Here is a 21,548-nt window from a genome sequence, read left to right as displayed (position 1 = left end):
TGTATAGATTTGTAGTAAAAGGTGGATGTTACCCTGAAAATCTTAAAAAACCAAGCTTAAACACAAGAGTGTGAGGACTTCAGAGAAACCCTTCCTTAACAGAAAGTCTAGGTACTTTTTTTTACTTAAATGATGTAGGACTTCAGTGAAGAGGAAAGTTACTGGAATTATTAGTCCTGGAGAGCTTACCAGAGTTAGAAATGAATACTAATACGGAGCTGTGAAGCGTAACCATTGGAAATGTATAGTACTAGAGATGTTTAAACATATCTGTTGGACCTTCAAACAGAATTGTGTTAAATCCTAGCATTTCTTTAAGGTCTTAGAATATTTGCACCTGATAATAAATTATTATTTTTTTTTTACATAAACAACATTCTTGTGAATGAAAACACAAGTTTAGCACATACATTGGATGAATCTCATTCTTAGGTTCTTTCTGACTTCTGATGGGTTTATCTCCTTGTGCTTTATCTTTTCTGTCAGCAAGATGTAGTTACGTAGACAGTGGCTACATGTGACGGTTGCTGTAACATGAAACACTGGCAGAAGTCTTTTCTGTTTCATTACTGTTCTTTGTTATGGGACTGACTAACTAATTTTCTGAGTTGTTTTAATAACAGACGAATTCAAGGAATGACACATGTCAAAGAATTTTCACAGACTGAAGTCTAGTAAACGAAAGACCCAAAACAATCTGTCAGATCAGTGACATTTTACATGGAAATAAAATTCTGTCAGTGGCTGTTTGCTTTACCAGTGTCTTACTGGTTAAACTATGTGACTCTGTTGTAGTTAGTGTGTAAACTGACTTCTTATTAGTGCAGTGTTCTCAGCTGTACAAGTGAAAAAGAGAGCCTGGTACCCAGAGGAATCCTCAGAGAAATCGCCAACCATGTTTTGGTCAGGAGATGACTGAAGATCTTAAGAGTGTGGATGCCATTTTTTCTATTTACTGGTTTGGAATATCTTCGTATCTTTTCTTTTAAAGTATTTTATTCCTTTCTAGGGAACGTCAAGATGCAGATGGACAAATGAAAGAGCTTCAAGACCAACTTGAAGCTGAACAGTATTTCTCGGTATGTTTTATGCTTCTTTATACTAATCTGTTTACTAAGTACAATGTTAGCTTTTCTTCCTCCTCAGCCATCAGGCATTTCACATCTCTAACCTAAAGTTAATTCTTTTTCTTGTGTCTGTCTGCAGTGTTGTCTGCAGCCTTGTCATCACTTCTTGTTCTTGATCAATGAGCAGTGTGAAAGAGCTCATGTTAAGAAATGGCTCAGCTTTGGAAGGGAGTCCCAAACACAGTTCAGAGGGAGGGAGGAGACAAGCAGCTCATTTTTCCACAGTGTGAATAATTTTCTGCATGTTTCAAGCCTTTTGCATTCAGCATCTCTTCCACGCTGCATGGAGAAGAGCTTTGTACCATGAATCATGTGCTGTGACAAAACATGTGCATTTAAGGCTTGGAAGGAACTTTTTGCATTACAGCCAAACTTGATAGAGATCTGTTGGGAAATTTTGCTTTATTGTGATAAGGTACAACAGAAAAAAATTTACTGTTGTTAAAAATCATCACTAGTACATGGAGGTTAATTTATATTAACAGTGCATGGCGAGTCGCACTGCAGGTAGAGGCTAAAAGGCTTATTTCAGAATTAAAGGAAAGAAGAATTTACTGTAGTCTTTAGGTCAGTGAGGACTATCTGAAGTTTTAGTAGATCAAGAAGTTGCACACATTAAAGGAGAGAAAGGTTGAGTAGAAGTCAGTTGACAGCTGTGGATGAGCCAGAGAGAGACAGTCTGTCTTGAAAACCCTGCAGTAAGTCCACTTGCAGTTGTCACATGACCTGTATTCAGTCATTTGAGTGTACAGAGCAATATAATTTTTCTTTCGTTTCCTTTAGAGCTCTAGATTTGTATCGATTTCACAAAATAGTGCATTTCAAGTGCTTTTTCGAATCTGTTCTTCCCTTCCTCCTATACTTTTTGCTCTTTAACTGTCACGTTCGTTTCATGGATTTGTGTGGTTAAAGTCTAAATTCTACATACTTACATCAGACAAAGGTTTAAAATAGTAGAGAAAAATAAATTAATGATTTTCCTTGCTTTGGATACTTTTGATTTTCTGTCAAGTAGTGATTTTCACATTTAAGAGTCTCTTTAACAGTATGTTTACAAAGATATAAAATGTGTATCATACATCTATCTCTTCACAAATATCCAAGCTAAAAAAAAAAACCAAACCCAGAAAGTAAAATAACTGAAACATACTTGTGAATGATGATGTTTAGTTAAATTTATAGAAAGCATTGCACAATTATACTCTAATGGAGTGTGTGATTAAAGAATTGCATGCAGGGTCATCTTGTATAATTTTTTGTGTAGCTTCAAGCTAGAATATGCAAGTCACATCCTTTTCTTTCCAACTTTGAATTCTAGACTCTCTATAAGACACAAGTTCGAGAACTTAAAGAAGAATGTGAGGAAAAGACCAAACTTTGTAAAGAAATGCAGCAAAAGATACAAGAGTTACAGGATGAGAGGTAGGTTTTACTAGTTGTACTACTAATACATTAAAGATTAGGATGGCATTTTGTTCTGTTCTTCTTCCTGCCCCTGCCCCTGTAACCTGCCATTTTTTAAGTTAATAGTATATATCAATAATTTGCAGAGATTCCTTGGCTGCTCAGCTAGAGATTACTTTGACAAAAGCAGATTCAGAACAACTTGCACGTTCCATTGCTGAAGAACAGTACTCTGATTTGGAAAAAGAGAAGATTATGAAAGAGCTGGAGATTAAAGAGATGATGGCTAGGCATAAACAGGAACTTACTGAGAAAGATGCCACCATAGCCTCTGTGAGTAATATGAATTGTAATCTTGGTGGAGGTTTACATGAGCTTGAGTTTTATTTGCAGTTTGAGTTATCCATTGTTATTTAGCATAATTAGAGGTAAATGATATACAAGTATATCTGATGTTTAAAAAATATTTTTCCCATGAATGAATTTTTTTTTAAAAAAATAGCTTATGTTTCTTCCACGCATCTCTCTGATCATTCTTTCTTCTGTGCTCCTGCCCCTCTTACAACTAGTCCCTTTATCCTTATCCTGGTTTCACTCTGAATCATTTCCTTCTGTCCTGCAATGCTTTCATATGCCAAATGAGTTTTGTTACATAGTCATGTGTACTTCTTGTTTTGTAGTTGGAGGAAGCAAATAGGACGCTAACTAGCGATGTGGCTAATCTTGCTAATGAGAAAGAAGAACTAAACAATAAACTGAAGGAAGTACAAGAACGTATGTATTCTCTGAACCAAATGTAATTTATTATGAAACCAGTTTTGTTATTTAATAGTACTGCTTTCTTCTGTAATGAGCTTTCATAGAATTTTTTTTAATTATCTTGCTACAGAAATTACAAAACTAAAAGAAGAAGAAGCAAATGTAGGAAATATTAAAGCACAATTTGAGAAACAGTTGTTGAATGAAAGAACATTGAAAACCCAGGTAAGCAAATGTCTAAAGGAATGAAGAGATAGTGTTCATGAATCAAATAATTTTTCATAGAAAACTTTCCGTGGTAATCTATTTATATGAACCGTTAAAGCTTTATTCTTTTTTGCCTCTGAAACAAAACATACTGATTCTTTTTTCTTTTTTCTTTTTTTTTTTTTCTAATAAGTGGACTTTCAGTTTAGTGAAATTGCATCTTCATGATTAGGATAGATAGAGGAACCTAAGCTAGATGCAGTCTAGCAAAACTCTTCATTTCAGTCAAATGAATTAATACTTTACTGTTTTCCATCTTGATTTATATTCCTCTATCAGTTCCATAACCCGGTATATTTCTGCTTTTAGTCTGGATTGTTTTTTAGAACCAAGTGGCATTTTAATCCAGAAATATATTTTGGGGCTAGATAATGAAAATGGAAAGGAATATTTAAATGAGTAAAGTGTTCACAGCTAATGCTTACTTAAAGTGAAAATGACATCATTACCTTCTTTTCAATTTTGAGTAATACATTGAATTAAAGCAACTTTATAGTACTGGATTGAAGAGGTCTTATCTTACAGTTAGATTAAAAGTGTCTGGTCATGGATAGGAGAGAAGACTTTATTTCTTCATGCTATAACTGTGTATTTGTTGGTGTGGATTTGTCTTTTTTTTTCTTTTCCATGGGAAGGCTGTGAATAAATTGGCTGAGATCATGAATCGAAAGGGTCCAGTCAAACGTGGAGCTGACACTGACGTGCGGCGGAAGGAAAAAGAAAATAGGAAACTGCATATGGAACTGAAGTCTGAACGAGAAAAGTTAACCCAAATGATGATCAAATATCAGAAGGAAATCAATGAAATGCAAGCAGTAAGATCCTTTTGCAAATAGAAACATTGATAGCATTTTCTGTAATTCTCATTGAATTGATACAAGCTTTAAGGTAGTGTATACAGTTGCTATTTCTGAATTTCCCATGACCAAAAGAAATATGCAGTATATGTATTGAGATTGGCTGCAAAGTCTGTGTAATTTTCTACTTATGTTTTCTCTGAATAACTGAGTATTGGGATAATAGGAAATCTTGTCATTTATCCTTACAGCAAATAGCAGAAGAGAGTCAGATACGGATTGAACTCCAGATGACTCTGGACAGCAAAGACAGTGACATTGAACAGCTTCGTTCACAGCTGCAGTCACTGCACATCGGCCTGGACAGCAGCAGCATAGGCAGTGGACCTGGAGATGCCGAGGCAGATGATGGATTCCCTGGTATGTTAATTTTTATTAATATTTCTGCATTAATTGCGTTTATATCCATGTTTTACCATAGAAGCTGAAGTATTAAATTAATACTCTGATGATGCTGTAGCTTTTCATCCTCCTGTGTTTCTACGGTACTATCAGCACTTTGATAGTGATCACTATCCACCTACTAACTAAATCTGTTTGTAGTCATACTTCACCTTACATTTATTTAAAGAACTTACTTTAAAAAATTCTATTGTACCCCATTAAAACTAAATGGGGTTTTTTTTTCATTTTATTGTGGTGGTTACTTTGCAATTACTGTGTTACGTGATTAAATGTAAAACTAATACTCTCTTCTTAGAGATTCTATTTTGACTTATTTTCTGCCTTTTTCCTCCTTTATGCTTGATGTTTAGTCCATATCACTCAATCCCACACTATGGAATCCATGTCCTTTACCTACCAGCACTCTTCTACCTCTGTCAGTATTGCCACTAAGCCTTCCAGTTCTCGCATGCTTCTCGATTCTGATTCTGACTCAGAGGAAGAACCTTTGTCTTGTTCCCACAGCCCTACAGAAGTTGATAGCACAGGTGACATCCCTGAGAACTGTTTGGTTTTGTTCTTACCGTGTCTTTTTCTCTGTTTCAAAACTAACACTATTAATACATTATTTAAAAAAAATCCCAAAAAGCAAATCTGGCAGTAAACACACTGCAGTGGCAGTAAACGTTGCCATCAAAGACATGAAAAAGTTTACATGAACAAATAATTGGCCTGTTTTCTCTAAACATTTACAGATGCTTGCTGCCATTTATAAACCCACCGTTTTTATTAAAGCATTGATTTATTATCATTTATTATGGCCTTGTTTTCCAGGTAGCTCTATCCAGTATCTACAGCTATTTGTATGACCCTAAGATACTGGATACCAAAAAGTCAAATCTTTGTATTTAAGTGAAGTGTGGAGATATGTAACTCCTCACTATCTAAATTTACATTATTTGTTCCCAGAAATCCAGTCTTCTGAGTATTACATTGTTTTGCCTTAATTTGAATCTTATATTTGATTCTTGTATGGTAAGACAAGCAAAATGTATTCATTTTTCCAGATACATAAAGCATGTAGTGAAATGATATGACTGGTAAAACAGAGCTTTGTTTTACTCATTCTATATTCATTTTATACGACTACACATACACTGTGTTGAACAAAACTTATGCTTAACGTTGATGTTGGAGACGGGTTTTTTAATTACATTCAAATTTCTGTATTTCACTTGAGGTTCCTTTTAAAGTGTGAATACATTTTCACTGAAGGCAAAACTTGTTTGGGGATATTGACATTACTTCATCAAACTAGAGTAAAGAATAATGCATTTCATCTATTTTCCTCATTCTCTGTTTTTTGCTGTGAGATTTCTAATAAAAGAATCATTAAGTACATACATAATTTTTTCATTGTTAGCTGCTGTTGTGGTATCTGCATGGTTTTCTTCTAAAGTAAAAATTGTATCTAAGCTAGGACTTTTTGCTGACATAATTACAGCAGATTTGAGGTATGATCGTTGAGTTGTGTTGTCTTTTTCCCTTCTATTGCTTATAAGCATGTACTGTGAAAATTTTGGAATATTCTGCCCTTTCTCTGATCTGTTAGTATAGAATGGACACCAGAAATGAAGAAATGTAACCCAAAACACTAATTTTGTCCAATTTCATGCGATAGTATTAGAGATTACAGAGAAAAATAAGGAAAATACTGGGTTTTTTTCCACACCATTAGCAATACATGCTTCCTGGATCTGGGGAAGGATTTTTTTTTTTGCATCAGCATTATGCTTGTATGGGGTGTAGTTGAAAGGAATAATTTGAAATGGTGGGCGTGAGGCAAAAATATACGTTATAGAACTGCTTCATGTACTTGGTATGTACTTTAAAATGTGTCATCAACAGCAGTGCTTATAGAGAATAAACTTTGAAGACAGTGCATATCTGAATAAATACCTTGCTTCAAGAAGTCTCTCTAGACAAAATGAGAATTGTATGAACATCTAATAACTATTTGTTACACTGTGTTAAACATGGGCAGGAGCCTGCAAATGCTCTCTGATAAGAAGGAAAATAGCTTTTGCAATTTTGGAGCATGTTTATGCTCTTTCATGGTTTTGTGTTTGTTACTACATAAGGCTTCAGTATTTTTGACTTGGAGGTTTCTCAGCAGCAGTAGAGGTTATCTGCTAGGGTGGGAAACTCGTTAGAAAAATATTATTGCAATTGAGTAGTTCTTCTTAATAAAACGTAGGGGAGAGAAATGCTTATATTAAGTGCAGGTCCTAAAAATAGGGTGAAAGGCTGTGCGATAAAACGTATTGCCAAACGCTAGGAAAAGTGTGATCCTGCTGAGCTTTTGGTTACTACTGAAATGTGTATGTCAAACAACAGCTGAGCTGTTAATACTGTTGATAAATCTGATCTGACCAATGTGTCAATGTAATATAAAATATTGCAAGTGTGTGAAAGGGCAGTTGAATTTAGGCAAGGATTAAGGATTAGCGAAAAATTACTTATTTTGGATTGGAAAGCCTAGGAGATATAGGCAAAATTAGAAAAAAGAAACATTTATGGAGCAAAAAATATGAATTAAGATACTAAACTTCTGACATTTTACCCAGCATATAGAGTATATGGGTTACTTGTGGTGGTAGTTTGCCTTTTTTTCTCTTGAACTGAATGTTGTATGGTCTGTACTAATATCTTCAGATGCTCTTTGAAAAGGTAAAGGTTGATAGACTTACGCATTTTAAGTCTTGAAAAAATTACTAAAGGGCATGTGTGTGCTATAATTGCAAGTTTGCTCTTCCCCTTCTTCCTCGTGCCTACTACTTTTTTGTGATTGCATTTTTGGTTATTGGATGTATTCAGGAATACATAATTTAATTTATTGTGATATGTTTTGCAAGACCTTGTAGTTCATGTTCTCATGTTTGCTCTGTGGCTTTATTATTGATATTTGATAACTTTAAAAGTGCACAGTAATCTCAAGAATAAAAAAGTTTTGTGAATATGTTCTTTAATATATATCTCTTTTTCAGAATCAAGATTGGAAGGCTGGCTATCACTGCCTGTTAGAAATAACACTAAAAAATTTGGATGGGTTAAAAAGGTAAGAAAACCAGATTTATGATCTTGTTTCATGTGTAGTCTGGATTTTAACCTTACTGCAGGTTTTCAACACTTTAATTTTTCTTAGATACATGTTCTCTCATTACTTAAATGTACAAAATACGTTAGCTGGTATAGCTACATCTGAGGGGAGCAGGTTAAGACAATTGTAATGGGTTAAGACGCTTTGTCCAGCCAGAGGTGGGAACAGCCATTCGGGATCTTCAAACGTTTGTACGTTCAGCCATAAGCGTTCCCAGCAGTATTATGTAGCTGGAATTCAGCAGAGCTTGGAAGCAGATGCCCTTGACAGATCCTTTATTTTATTTAGGAGATAAAACTAACTACTACTCTTCTGCCTTGTGCAGCCTTCACTCATTTACTGATTTTCAGTAACCTTTTCAATGGGTCTTTGCCCAAAGAGTAACATACACGTTTTCATACCAATTCACTTACTGCTCAGTCAAACTGTTCATTCTGGACAAAATTCTGGAAGTAGGAGGTCTTCTAGGCAACAAGTTTTTTTATGAAAATTGCTAGCAGTGCTGGTAAGTATAACAGTGATCTTTGTGAGTATGATCCCTATTAGTTCTGAACTGCATGTGTAGAGTAGACATCATAAGATGACAGTTACTCTCTCTACCTGTCCAAGTGAAAATTAAATCAATAAAATAAAAGTGAAAAGCTTTTATCTTACTTTCTTCTAGACTTTCATTTTTATCTCTTCATAGGTGCTTAAATCTGTTTAAATATCAATTAATCTGATAACATAAATTGATGTAAGAGGTAATCAGAATTTTGTTTATTGGCAAGTCATGGAGTTAGCATACAATACTACTATTGTCCATTTAGCTACCATTTAATAAAGTTGTAGAAAAATACTGCTGTGACATCTTTGACATCTGTAATGAGATGGTTTAAAATGTATATTTTTATCCTTTTCTGTCTCCTAACAGTATGTAATTGTAAGCAGTAAGAAGATCCTGTTCTATGACAGTGAGCAAGATAAAGAACAATCTAATCCCTATATGGTATTAGATATAGAGTAAGTATTATCATGTGAGATGCTTTCTTCCAATTTGTCAGTGAACTTTTGGAAAGACTTTGACAAAAGGCCTTTTGAGGTTCAGTCTGGGAGCACAGTGTCAAATGGGGCGTACTTTTCTAGTTTGAACTACAGAGCTGGGACTTCCAGTGTCTGTTGTGATGAAGAATTGTGTTTGCTGTAAGCAGTGGTGCAGCAGTTGTGTGCTGCTCAGTCTGACACAGGGAGCTCCGTTGAGCTCTGATGTAACTGAACTGCTTCCACTAGCTCAACTAGACTTACCTCATATACATGTTGTAGCAAAAAATGTTAAGAAAACTGTAGCAGAGTGGCTGTAATTCTCAGTGTTTGTACATTGTCACTTACAACATGCTTTTATAGGTGGGTGGTATAGTTAATTTATTTTCGTAATGACTGCAGAATGTGGATATTCAGAGATTGGAGCATGGGGAGAGGATTCTGCTAGAAAGCTACTGGCAATCATTCAAGTCACATGATGTTTTTTCAGTGCTGCAATTTTTTTTCACAAATACGGCCGCATACTTGTGACTTCTTTTTATTTAGGGTTTTTGGAAATTCATGTGTAGGATTGAAAGATAGGACTTTAATCAAGTGATGAGAAATTTGTACTGACAAATCTTTAATGGCTCTAAGTCTTAATGTTGTATGTTTTATCCTAACTTACTCTGTTAATTTAAATTCATCATTTTGGTAACATTAATTTTCTTATTGAAATAATTTGCCATAGCAAACTCTTCCATGTCCGCCCAGTCACTCAGACTGATGTGTACAGAGCAGATTCCAAGGAAATTCCTAGGATATTCCAGGTATTCAGTAATAAATTAATATTTCTAGTGTAACAAACATGGTATTTCACACATTGTCAAAAATGTTTTCATAACTTTGTCTAATGAAATATTTACTAAAAAATTCTTGGGAAAAAAATTATTCCAGTGTAATTAGTCTTTCGACTAAGAAATTTACATTTGTCATCTAGGAGTACTGAGATTCTTTTGCTTTGGTTCTAGATTCTATATGCTAATGAAGGAGAGAGCAAAAAGGAACAAGAATTTCTTGTGGAGCCCATGGGAGAGAAGTCAAATTACATTTGTCACAAAGGACATGAGTTTATACCTACTCTTTATCACTTTCCAACCAATTGTGAAGCTTGTATGAAGCCACTGTGGCACATGTTTAAACCTCCTCCTGCTCTAGAATGTCGCCGTTGCCATATCAAATGTCACAAAGATCACATGGATAAAAAAGAAGAGATTATAGCACCTTGCAAAGGTAAACAGCAAGTATTTGAATATGCATATAGCCACTGGAGTCACAAGGTGTTCTCATAGATTTAGAGGATTCTAGTAATGGTCTGACACCAACTAAACATAAACAGGTAGGTTTTTCTTTTGTTAGTATGTAGCCATCAGAACCTTTCTAAGGGTGTCTACGGGAGGATCAGCTCACTGCTGTGAGTTAATGGCACATGGCCAATATAAGTACATACCTGTTGTGTTGTCAGCCTGTTGTGTTGTAAAGCATGGTAGCTGTAAGGCTGCTCGCACTGTGTGTTGTGCTGCATTGCTATGCAAACTGATAGTGTGAGTGCACGTTATGAAATAGATGACATACAGTGAATTTTGTTCTTTGTGACTCACATTACATAGTTTCTTGGGCTCAGGCGCACCTCTCTGTGTTACCCTTCCCTGATTTTTTCCATGTGAGTGTGTGTCTTCCATAGTACTAAGTTGTTACCCTCTAGATCTAAGGAGGAGGCGCTGTCAGCAGCCAGGAAACTTAGTTTGGCAAAATCTCATTCACTTTGCCTTTGATTTCTCTGCTGATTTCTCTGTGTGTGACTGTGAGAGTGTGGTAATCTGACAACTAATTTTTGATGTAGGGATATGTTTAGAATAACAATATTCATTCTTATTAAAAAAATTCTTATTGCAGTCTACTATGATATTTCAACGGCAAAGAATCTACTACTGTTAGCTAATTCTACAGAAGAACAGCAAAAATGGGTGAGCCGACTGGTGAAAAAAATACCCAAGAAGCCTCCAGCACCAGACCCCTTTGCTCGATCTTCTCCCAGAACTTCCATGAAGGTACAGCCAAACCAGTCCATCAGACGACCAAGTCGACAGCTTCCTCCAAACAAACCAAGGTGTGACACAAGAGCTGCTATTTAGTTTATTGCTTTAAACATTTTACTACCATTAATGTTGTATATGTTAATAAGGATAATTGACCACAAATGTTGTCAACTACTGACATGTGATCTAGCATGTCTTTTATAAACCTCAGTTAAGTTATAAGAAGAGCCCCTATGTTTGTTCCCTTGTTTAAAGAACCTTGTGTTACCTGTTAGTTAAGCCTACCATACTGAGAGTCTATCCTATTGCTCTTATGTGTAATAGGCAGAACTTGTAGCATCATCTGAGCCTAATAGTTCCTGTGAACTGGCAGCTGGTAGGGAAAATGGGGTTTAACTAGGCAAAGAGTCAGTGAGAGGGGTGTGAAGATTTAAAAAAAGAAAAGAGAGAAAAAGGTTTAACAGTTTTCAAGATGGCCACTACTATACCTGATTTGAAATTGAGAAATGAAGTTAAGTGCTTGTGGTTCTAATGAACCTTGGAGAGAATTAAGTGCCTTCAAAAGGCAGTCTAGAAGGCCTTATATGTAGTAAAAGACTACATGTCTCTTGTTTCTTCTTGCTTGATTTTGAGGCATGTGTTTGAATTCCTGCCCTGCTCTGTGCTTAGACACCTCATTGTGGATTTGTATGTTAATGTGTGTTTCATGTGACCAAATGTACGTATTTCTATGTCTGACTCCATTTACAGTTGATGTTTAGGAAGAGTTGGTTTCAATATTCAGTCCTCCCAGTGTATGAACAGCATGTTCTGGGACACCTACAGTGAAGAGCTACTTCAGATGAACATCACTTTTGCATCTTTGCCCATGTGGGTTCCACAGCGTGGAGCCCATTGCTACAGTGGTAGGCAGCTTTCTGAGCATCACTCGTGCCTTTTGAAGGAGAGCAGGAAGGTGGGAGGTGGGGGGGGGGGGTCACCATTTGGTCAAGTAGCTGGAGCACTTACCAAAGGGTGGGAGAATTGGCTTCAGTTCCTTATTCAGCCTAGAAGGACTCATGCACATGTCTCATGATTCCTAACAGAATAATCTTAACAAGTTGTTCTGATTTGGGAAGAAAAGTCCGTACGAAAAACAATAATGTATTACTGGATCAGTTTTAAGGAGCAAAATCCTGTACTGCATTGTGGAAGTGATAACATTCTGCAGGTAGTGCTTATGTGATTGCACAGTATGGAATTTCTAGGTTTTTTCACTTTGCCTTTTTCATCACCTAGAATACTAGCTAATACTTGGTTATATCAGTGCCCAGTTGTTGACAGCCTGTGAAAAGTTTGGTCTGAGTTGTTTTGTTTGTTACAGTATTCCAGCAGCAATGGACAGTTCAGCAAAGGCTTAACATTTTTCCCCGAAGAGATAATTTGGCAGTGGCTAGACAGTATTTATCTCCTTGTTTCTGTGACCAGACTGCCACCAATATCTAAGCTGGCTGGTTGAAAACTGGCTTGGGTGAGCCACCACAGTGGGGAATGCAGTGTAGTGTGCTCTTACTGTGATGCTGCTGTTACCACAAAACAGCCTTATGCTACGAAGAGTTAGAGCTTAAAAAATCACTGGTATTTTAATGTGCGGAAATGCATAGTGAAAGGACTCGAAGTAACTTAATTTCACTTCCCTCCTAACTTCCATACAGTCTAATTTTTGGTGATTGATTTTATATATTTAAAAGAAAGTCAGACCTCATAATTTGAATTTTAAATTACTCGATTTTTTTTTTTTTTATCATAACCATGCAGGTAAAAAGTTTTTTAGTCACTGCTTTTTAGGGACTGATTATTGAAGAGTTTGTTTGCAAAACTAGCCAAAATATCAATGATTGGGTTGAAGCAGGAATCAAGGAAACATTCATGACAACTTGGGGGACAAGTAGAATGCTTTTCTTCTGTGTAGTGTTTACAGTCTAATTCAGTATTGTTACTCTGTTTCTTACTGTTGACATATAACAGGTATATTATAAATTCTGATTTTTATTCCACAGCAATTCTTAGGTGTTCTGAAAATAATTTTTCTCCTTCTAACACCTTTCTTGCAATCTTCATGACCTTTTTTATAAAATGCTTTCATAACGCATTTCATTTACTCTTACCATTCTTTTTAGTTGTGGTCTTCCTCCACCATGAATCAGTCCTGAATGGGTTTTTTTCTGTGTATATATTTTTCTATCTGTATGTTTTTATAATGGTGGGAAAAGGAGGAGTATGAATATTTTTGTGTGTAAACCATTTTATTTTTGCAGTTAAACTTTCCAAGTTAGCTTTGCATATACACCTAAGAGATGAAAAAGTGTAGTTCTGTGAGGTCATGTCACCTATCACCTTACTAATGCAGCTCTGTCAAACCAGTGGAAATTTGTATGGATTTAAACACTTTTAATTAGAAACTACATACTTATAAATTACTGTAATTGCTATGGCCAATTTATATCTGACTGGTGCTTCTATGAGGCTTTTGTGCAAGGGTTTACCATATGGAATAATTCATTTTTTTGTTATGAACTTGATTAAGAATGAAGATGCAGTTGCCAGTTAAATCTGGAGACTGAGTGGCTGGGGACAAGTTGGAGATGATGGGCCCTGGCAGCAAGGCAGGCTCTGGGACTGCACCAAGAGGAGTACAGCCAGGTGATTGAGGGAAGAGATTATGCCCCTCTGCTTACTCCTTAGTCTTCAACAAGATCCTGCCTCCGTGTTTGGGCCCCCAAATTCAAGACAGACATTGACAAACTGGGGAAGGTCCAGCGGAGGCCACCAGGATGGTCAGAGCAGAGACTTGAGGGAGCTGGGCTTGTTCAAACTGGATGAAGGACATCTTTAGGGGGTATCATAGCAGCCTGCCCCTGCCTGCGGGGAGGTTATCGAGGAGAAGGAGCCAGGCTCTACAGTGCTGCATGGTGGGAGAGTGAGAGACAAGGGACTCGGTTGAACCAAGAGAGATTCCAACTGAATAGAAGGAAAAGCCAACACAGACAGCCGGGCAGGGAGTCAGGCTGGTGAGGCTGGACAGCCTCCATCCCTGGAGGCTTTCAAGACCTGATAGGACAAAGCCTTGAGCAGTCTGGGCTGGCCTTGCAGCTGACCCTGCTTTGAGCAGGAGGTTGGGCTAGGGAACTCCTGAGGTCCCTTCCTGCGGGAGACATGGACATGCGAACAACCAGATCGATTAAGCAATGCCAATTTTATTATGGTGGAGCAAGCCTTTTATAATGCAGGTGAAAATCACATGATACAATGACATGGTATAATTCTTTCTGATTGGACAGTTAGCTTTGCATATGCTCCTTAAGCTCTCTTCTGATTGGATGAGAACTGCCACATCGACATTGTACAAACTCCTTCTCCGTCCAGACCCACACCCTGAAGTTCTTTAACTTCCTGGGTTCTTCCTCATTCTTCCAGGGTCATTTCGTCACATCCTTGCCGACGCTAAGGCTTTACCAGCCTTGCTCATGTGCAGGATTGCTCACATGCCCATTTCCCCGCAGGAAATCCATCTGAATCCCCACACCTTCCAACCTGCATGGTCCTATAAATGCTGTCCCTGCTAGGAATTTCACACAGTGATTGTTTCTCCAAGGTTTTCATGGCTGTTGTGCTTTGCAATGGTTTAAGAAAGGGCAAACCTGTTTTTGATACAGACCATACAATTTCTGCTTATCCATTCAGTTGGATTGTGCCAAAAGGATAATTCCAAATTGGAAAAAAAAAAAATCAACTTTAACATGTTTCAATAGCCATAGTTCTTATAGTAAGTGAATATTGAGCCTTTTCAGGGATATATCAGATTTAAAAGTGTAAAAACTTTTAAAACCTGAAAACCCAAAAAACCCCTGAAACCTATTTTGTTTAAAGCATGTGATGAACTGTATTAAACACAGTAGCATGTTTTAGTTAAAACACACTGAACTTTTTTAGGGTAAGGTTTCTATCTCTGCCTCCTATGGTTGGCACATAATCCTGATTTAAAATCCATTGAGTTTACTGGAGAGGTGACTAGACTGGGTTTCATTTCTTGTAGCTATAGCAATTGAGGAGTTAGTACTTAAGATATTTGTCTAAGATCCTTTGATAACAACAGAGAGAGATGAATGCTTCTAGACAATGATTCATCCCATCCCAAAATAAATGCCTAAAAGAGGTAAAATGACTCATTTACTGACAAGATTTGCCTCGCCTGTTTTCTTTGTTCTATAGCGACCATAGAAGGAATGCAGGCAGCAATGCATAGAGAACAAATTGATATGTCCTCTTTTTTGGCATTGCTTAGCTTTAAATAATGATCTACAGGACAGCTGTATAGGGAAATCCCACTGTATTTGAGATATAGGAAAATCCTACTGTATTTGTTTGTAAATTCAGGTGATGCTATTTTATTTGATGTTCTGTTCAGCAATCAAAGTTACTTTATTGGAAAAATTGTTAGCCTTGTGTTACTATCTGGAAAGGGATAGCGGGAGAGCATAAAACTGCACCTCAGTCAACCAGAACAGCAGCAAAACAGAAAGCAGCTAATTTTATGAAATGTACATTTTGGTCTTTTCTACTGAAATATTTTGGGGGAAAACTCAATATGGTAAGTGTTCTATACAACTGAATGATTGGTGAGATAAATTTTGAATTAATACAATATGCCTGGCTTACATGAACACTTAACTGAATCTTCATATTCCATGATAGGCAAAGGAATGAACACACCTTAATACAGTCTTTTACTTGAAAGGTTTAGTGATAACAAATGGAATTTTGAAGTCTTTTATAGAAGTGTGACACACATTAAACATCAAACCCTCCTGTTGCAGATTACTTGATCTGGCATTTAAGGACTGGGATTGGTCATTTGATGATGTTGATGATATTGATGGTGATGATGATGACGATGTTTTTGATTTCTGAAGAAGTATAAGGGGTAAATCTAAATAGAGAGGAATGGATTTGTTTGCCTTTGAATACAGCATGCTATGTTGGATTTTGTTTCTCAAAGCCGAGAAAATACAAGATCTCATTTTAATATTTTAAACAGTAAAAATGAGATTCTGTTCATGATGTTGATGAATTTTTAGAGGAGTCATTTTCATTAAAATGAAGTTGTTGCCTTTGTCGGTGTTTTTATTTTTCTAATTTTAGATCTTTTTTCAAAATTCATGTCTGCCTGCCTGAAAAAAAAATACTGCTGTTGTCAGAGTAGTTGCTCATCTATAGTGCTAATATTGCTAACCTTTGCAGATAATTTTTGAATGCTAAAAGGGAGATTGTAGCAGTTGGATGTTTAGCTGAAACAGAATTGGTATTTACAAATACTTTTCATTTTTGAGCTTTTAATATAAACTGACTGGTCTATGGCTAGCAGACATGAAATCACCAGAGTTCTGCATTTTGCTTTTCTACCTGTGTTATGAAGTGAATTTGACTTGGCTTTCCTTTGCAGTGTTGTGCTTTTTGGGTACCTAACCATGCATTTGAAAACTACGTAAACAAATGGGCTTTGCAGCTTCTGTGATACGGTTTTCTTGACTGCTTTACAAAAGATACGGCCATTTTATTGATCTAATTTGTCCTATGGCTTACTTAAATATGCAGTGCAAATGTACTGGAAATAGTGATAACTATTTTATAGTTCTCAACGTTTAATCATTTTACATGTTGATGAAATGTTATTTTTACACAGAAAAACTGCATAAATGTTAAACTCCTAAGAATTCCTTTAAATAGTATGTAAGGTGTGCCTCAGCCTGATAAAGGAATGGGCGATGACAGCAACACTAGGGCTGTACCTCAGCTGTGTACTCAATTAACTGAGATGCCACCTCTTGTCGAATTTAACTGGCTTAGTGTTTACAGTAACAAGCATTATGTTAATTAAATATATGCATCTTTATGTATTAAAAGCTTACAGTTTACTAATCTTTTAGAAGTGACTGTTACATTGTGCAATTTTACTTTACCCTCATATATTACAAGGGGGTTTAATTGATTTGGGATCATAATGCGTAAGGATGTACTATACTTAAGTAAGGATGCTGTTGAATGCAAAGGAATGACATTTCTTCTAAGTATGCTGATGAGCCCATCTTAAATGAAGACTTTGAGGAAGTGTATTTTTGTCAGATTTACATTTGCTGCATTTACTGACCAAACTTCCTGCTTCTTTTTCAGCTAACTGCTTTCCGTGAATGCAGACACAATTCGAGGTGATAATTTTCTTCCCGTTACGGCAAGACTGAAACATATCCCAAAATATATTAAAAATATATATTTTCCTGAGAGATTGTGCTATATATATCAGAGGTTTACATTTTTGCTGCAATATAAATTACTAATCTCTGAGGGTTTTCCTGTATTCCCCTGAGTGACTGATCAAATGAGGAATGGTTGGTAAATAGTAAAAGGATGTTAGGTAATCTTTTAAACTCTGTTCCACAAAAGCTTTCTTGGCAAGACACATACACTACATTTCATAAAAGGATCGAGAAGAATGACTATTAAAATGGAAGAAACTGACTTTTCAGCTTTCATAAAGATGCCACCAGCATGCCCGCAAAAACAGGAGGAAGATCCACCATAGTGATATAGACTGCATCTGTAAGAAGTGACCATTATACTGTGTATATATATTGTACTGTAATACTGCAAGAGGGTTTTAAAAATCTTTCCACTTTATTTTTTTATGCTTATTAATCAGATACCGTTACTTATTGCAGTTGCAACTATGCACTTGTATAAAGCCATAATGTTGAAGTTTATATCATTCATACACGTCTATCAAAAGCTGCATGTCAGTGTTCAGCAGCTAGTATAAGTTTGAAGTATATGCTAGTTTCAGCTACGTCATCATGGGCAGTCCTGTTTTATCTGTCTAATTGCCTTAATTTAATTTTTTTCAAGTTTTTTGCCCATTCTCTCTATTTAAGGAAAAAAGAAGGTTTACCAGCTCTTAGGATGCAGTTTTGCTTTGTGGCAGAAAAAATAGTGCACTATTTTTACACCTAGTAAGTATATCAATGTCAGCCCACTTTGAATGTATATCAACTGGTTTTAAGGGTGGAGAAGCGTTGGTTACAGAAACAATGTCTGATACCATTGGAATTACTAGACCATTTGCTTGTACATGTAACTGCTCATTCAGCCCTTTTTACAAACCTCAATATTAGTTATTGACTTATATTAACCCTCTTTAAGTGCTATGAAACTTCATTTTGCCTTGTTTTTGCATACTCTCCTAGATGTGTGTTTTATTTCTGGGAAAAAAAAAAAAGAATCTGTGACTATTTTTACATTTCACAAAACAATATCCAAGGACTGTCACAATCTAAGAAAAGTAAAACATACTGTAGATGTATTTTAAAATTTTAAATCTGGTTCTCTAGCACATAGCTGTAGGCATAGATAAATATTTCAGTAGTGTGTTTTGAGAACTGATGATAGCTGGGAAGAAAGGGCCTCAGAGGCACTTAATCTGACTTTTTTTTAACTTGGACTTGTACAAAAAATATAATTTATGTGGGCTCATTCATGATGTGTTCATAATTATCCCAGAAAATGCATGTTTTATACAACTACAGTATGCGATGTTAAACATATTGACAGTAAAAAATGTAGTCTCCTATTTGGTCTCTTTATATATATAAATATATATATATATTTAAAATATATATATATATATAAAATATTGTGTGGGAGTGCAGTAATTTAAAATATGATCTAACACTTCAATGAAGGAGGACATTTCACTTTAAAATTTTGTTTGTTTGTTTTTGTTTTTTAAAGAGTGTTGAAATGTTTGGAAGGATAGGACCATGATTTATTTAACACTATCATGAAAGGTGGACTTGGAAACACTGAAATACTGAAAATTAATAAATATATTTACATTTTGTAACCTCTTCTACAGTTCAGCTTAACAGAGCCAGAATGTATTCCGTCTTCTATTTATGCACTCGCAAAGTAAAATGTGGTTTGTGAGTTCTTAAATTCAAAACTAAAACTTTCATATCATTTCTGTTAGGTATTATAACCCAGCACACAGCTACAGTGTTTTTTCCCTGCTTGTTTTGATTTACAGAAGTACGGTATATTTTTAGGTAATGCAGATTTGCATAGAGTACAACATTAAAAAATGTATACAGTAAAACTGTTTCCATTCACTGAATGCATAAATATTTTATATATATATAAAAAAAATGTTACATTGTGGGAAGTTCTATCCTTTTCTGAATTGGAAAATATTATATATATATTTTTAAATAAACTATTTGAGTAAGGTAAAATAGTTCCTGAACTTGAGAAGCTGATAATTAATTGAAATATTTAAATATATAGCCAACTACTGCGGCAGATATGGGAAAGGCAAGGGTTGCTCAAAAGGAAGCCAAGCAAAGGCTGTGTGTGGAGGAAGCATGGGCTTCGAGGGCGCTGTTTTGGCAGGCCACCAGGTGCTGGGCCTGGATCTGTTGCACTTACTCTCCTTGGCTTGCCCTCACTGTGAATCCCTGGGGCTCCATTAAGCCTGACATTTTAGGAAATGTACTGTATTAGAGTATTTACTAGCCACAGTTTATACATTCTATACTTGTACAAATAGTTATTAGCCATACATGCAGCAGGCTGTATTGAGATGGTATCGTAGGATGATACGGGCTGATAAGGAGCACTGGAGGTCCTCACAGCAGGGCTGGCTCCGCACAGGTTCCTCAAGGCTTTTGAGGTGTCAGTGCCCCTAGGGCTGGAAGTATCATAGCATTCATCAGTTCTCCTTCATGCAGTTTGTTGCAGAACAAAGGAGCATCCTGGGCTGTGTTGAGCTGCATTGTGATGATCATTTGGCCAGTGCTATGATGTGCACAAAGCTTGTTTGGTACCCAGGACACAAAAGGCAAGGCTGCTTTTCTGTTCTTCTCACTTCTCCTGCTTCAGACAGCTTCCATCTGCTGATCTATGGAATGCAAAGAACATTTAAACATTAGTTCCTGGAGATTGTGTTGTTTCCTTATTGTCCAGTGGTAACCTTTTAAAATTTTTGAGAGAAGAACTGAGGAATATTGGTCTTAAAGTCACTGATGTTTAAACACTTTATTTTTGTCACGGGGCTGTCCCAGCAAACAGGACGTATTTATGGCCTGGATGACTTTATCTATAGAAATTCTTGCATTGCAAGTCCTTTTGTTTCACAAGAGTAAACAAATAGCATAGCCAAGCTGCAGATTAACCTTCTGGAAAAATCAGGGGTCAAACTTGGAGCCAGAAGCTCAAGACACTTGTAGGGAAGTTGCTCTTTGGTTCCCATCCAGGAGCTCACCAGCACAGAGGCTGAACAGGAAGACCCCATCAGAGTTAACGTGTCAGTTGTCACAAAGACCTTTCTGCAAGGAGATTTCCACTTCTGTCCTAGTTGTGTACTGCAGTTTCCTGCTTCTAGTGGTTCCTGCCAAAGCTCAACTCCTCACAGCGCTGCCAGCAATCCAGCACCAAGTCTGCAAACTGAAGGAAGCATTGTGGTTCTTGTGCTTCATGGTTGATGCTGTAACCAAAACGTGACATGGACAATAGTACCACGTAGGACTTGGAAACGTGCAAAAGGCACAGGTATCTTGGCAGTCAGTGACAGTGGCCAAATTTAAAACATCACTGAAGTTTCACTGCAAGTGTCTAAATCTCTTACTACCTCTGTTGAAGACGCTGAACCCCCTGTATTTTTGACAGGCATTCAGTGACTCTCTGAAGTCACCACAGCCAGGAAAGCTGCTGCTAGAAATTAAATGCTTTCTCTCTTTAGTTTCTCAGGCAGTGCTGGATGATCATTACCAATTTGAGCATTCATGTTTATAATCTTACATGTATTAGTTTCCCACCTAGCTTTGTGAGAATCATCTGTGGAAGAAGATTTATATATCTTGGTCTCACCCATCCTGTGCTTGTGAGGTCGTATTTGGGATGCTGCTGTGAAAAGGGGGAACTTATATGAGAAAAATTTTCTTACCTGCATTGCTCTTACAAACCCTTACCACCTCCTTATTCCATTTCTAAGGCAGGAGAAACAGCAGTCCATGGTCCAGTTCAGGGAATTGGAGTATTTCAGTCTTCTCCACATTCCTGGATAGTTTTCCTTGGCATTTGTGTTTAAAATGGTGATTCATTTATTTTTTCATAGAATCATAGAATATCTGGAGTTGGAAGAGACCCATAAGGATCATTAAGTCCAAGTCCCTGCTGCTTGCAGGACTGCCTAAAACTAAACCATACAACAAAGAGCATCATCCAGATGCTCCTTGAATTCTGACAGGCTTGGTGCCTTGTCAGTGATCTTCAGAATAGTTTATGGACCATCATCTCTGCATATACTACACTTTAAATTGAAAACATTATTTGTTATTTTTTAAGATGATCCTATAAAGCACTTAGGGGATTATGGGGTTTTGCCTACTGCTTTGAAGTATCCCTC

The 21,548-nt window shown here is 36.5% G+C and overlaps 1 protein-coding gene across 3 annotated transcripts in view; it reads left to right on the top strand.

The window, feature by feature from the left end:
* Positions 1-18,716, top strand: part of ROCK2 (Rho associated coiled-coil containing protein kinase 2) — a 101,181-nt gene extending 82,465 nt beyond the window's left edge. Inside the window, exons 20-32 of one of the 3 annotated variants that reach the window (XM_074820066.1) lie at positions 1,010-1,079; positions 2,446-2,549; positions 2,678-2,864; positions 3,212-3,305; positions 3,421-3,515; positions 4,193-4,372; positions 4,606-4,774; positions 7,846-7,916; positions 8,872-8,960; positions 9,709-9,787; positions 9,989-10,250; positions 10,914-11,127; positions 17,267-18,716. In XM_074820066.1, the coding sequence (XP_074676167.1) occupies positions 1,010-1,079; positions 2,446-2,549; positions 2,678-2,864; positions 3,212-3,305; positions 3,421-3,515; positions 4,193-4,372; positions 4,606-4,774; positions 7,846-7,916; positions 8,872-8,960; positions 9,709-9,787; positions 9,989-10,250; positions 10,914-11,127; positions 17,267-17,270 (1,618 nt within the window). In that variant the 3' untranslated portion in view covers positions 17,271-18,716. Of the gene's footprint in view, positions 1-1,009; positions 1,080-2,445; positions 2,550-2,677; positions 2,865-3,211; positions 3,306-3,420; positions 3,516-4,192; positions 4,373-4,605; positions 4,775-7,845; positions 7,917-8,871; positions 8,961-9,708; positions 9,788-9,988; positions 10,251-10,913; positions 11,128-15,912; positions 17,238-17,266 lie in introns of those variants that run through there. The other 2 variants (XM_074820065.1, XR_012622682.1) reach the window with 2 other exon arrangements.
* Positions 18,717-21,548: the final 2,832 nt, after the last annotated feature.

The sequence above is a fragment of the Strix aluco genome, chromosome 3 (assembly GCF_031877795.1).
Source record: "Strix aluco isolate bStrAlu1 chromosome 3, bStrAlu1.hap1, whole genome shotgun sequence".
Classification (NCBI taxonomy): domain Eukaryota; kingdom Metazoa; phylum Chordata; class Aves; order Strigiformes; family Strigidae; genus Strix; species Strix aluco.
Note: the sequence above shows the minus strand (reverse complement) of the source record. Positions and strands in the feature narration are given on the sequence as shown.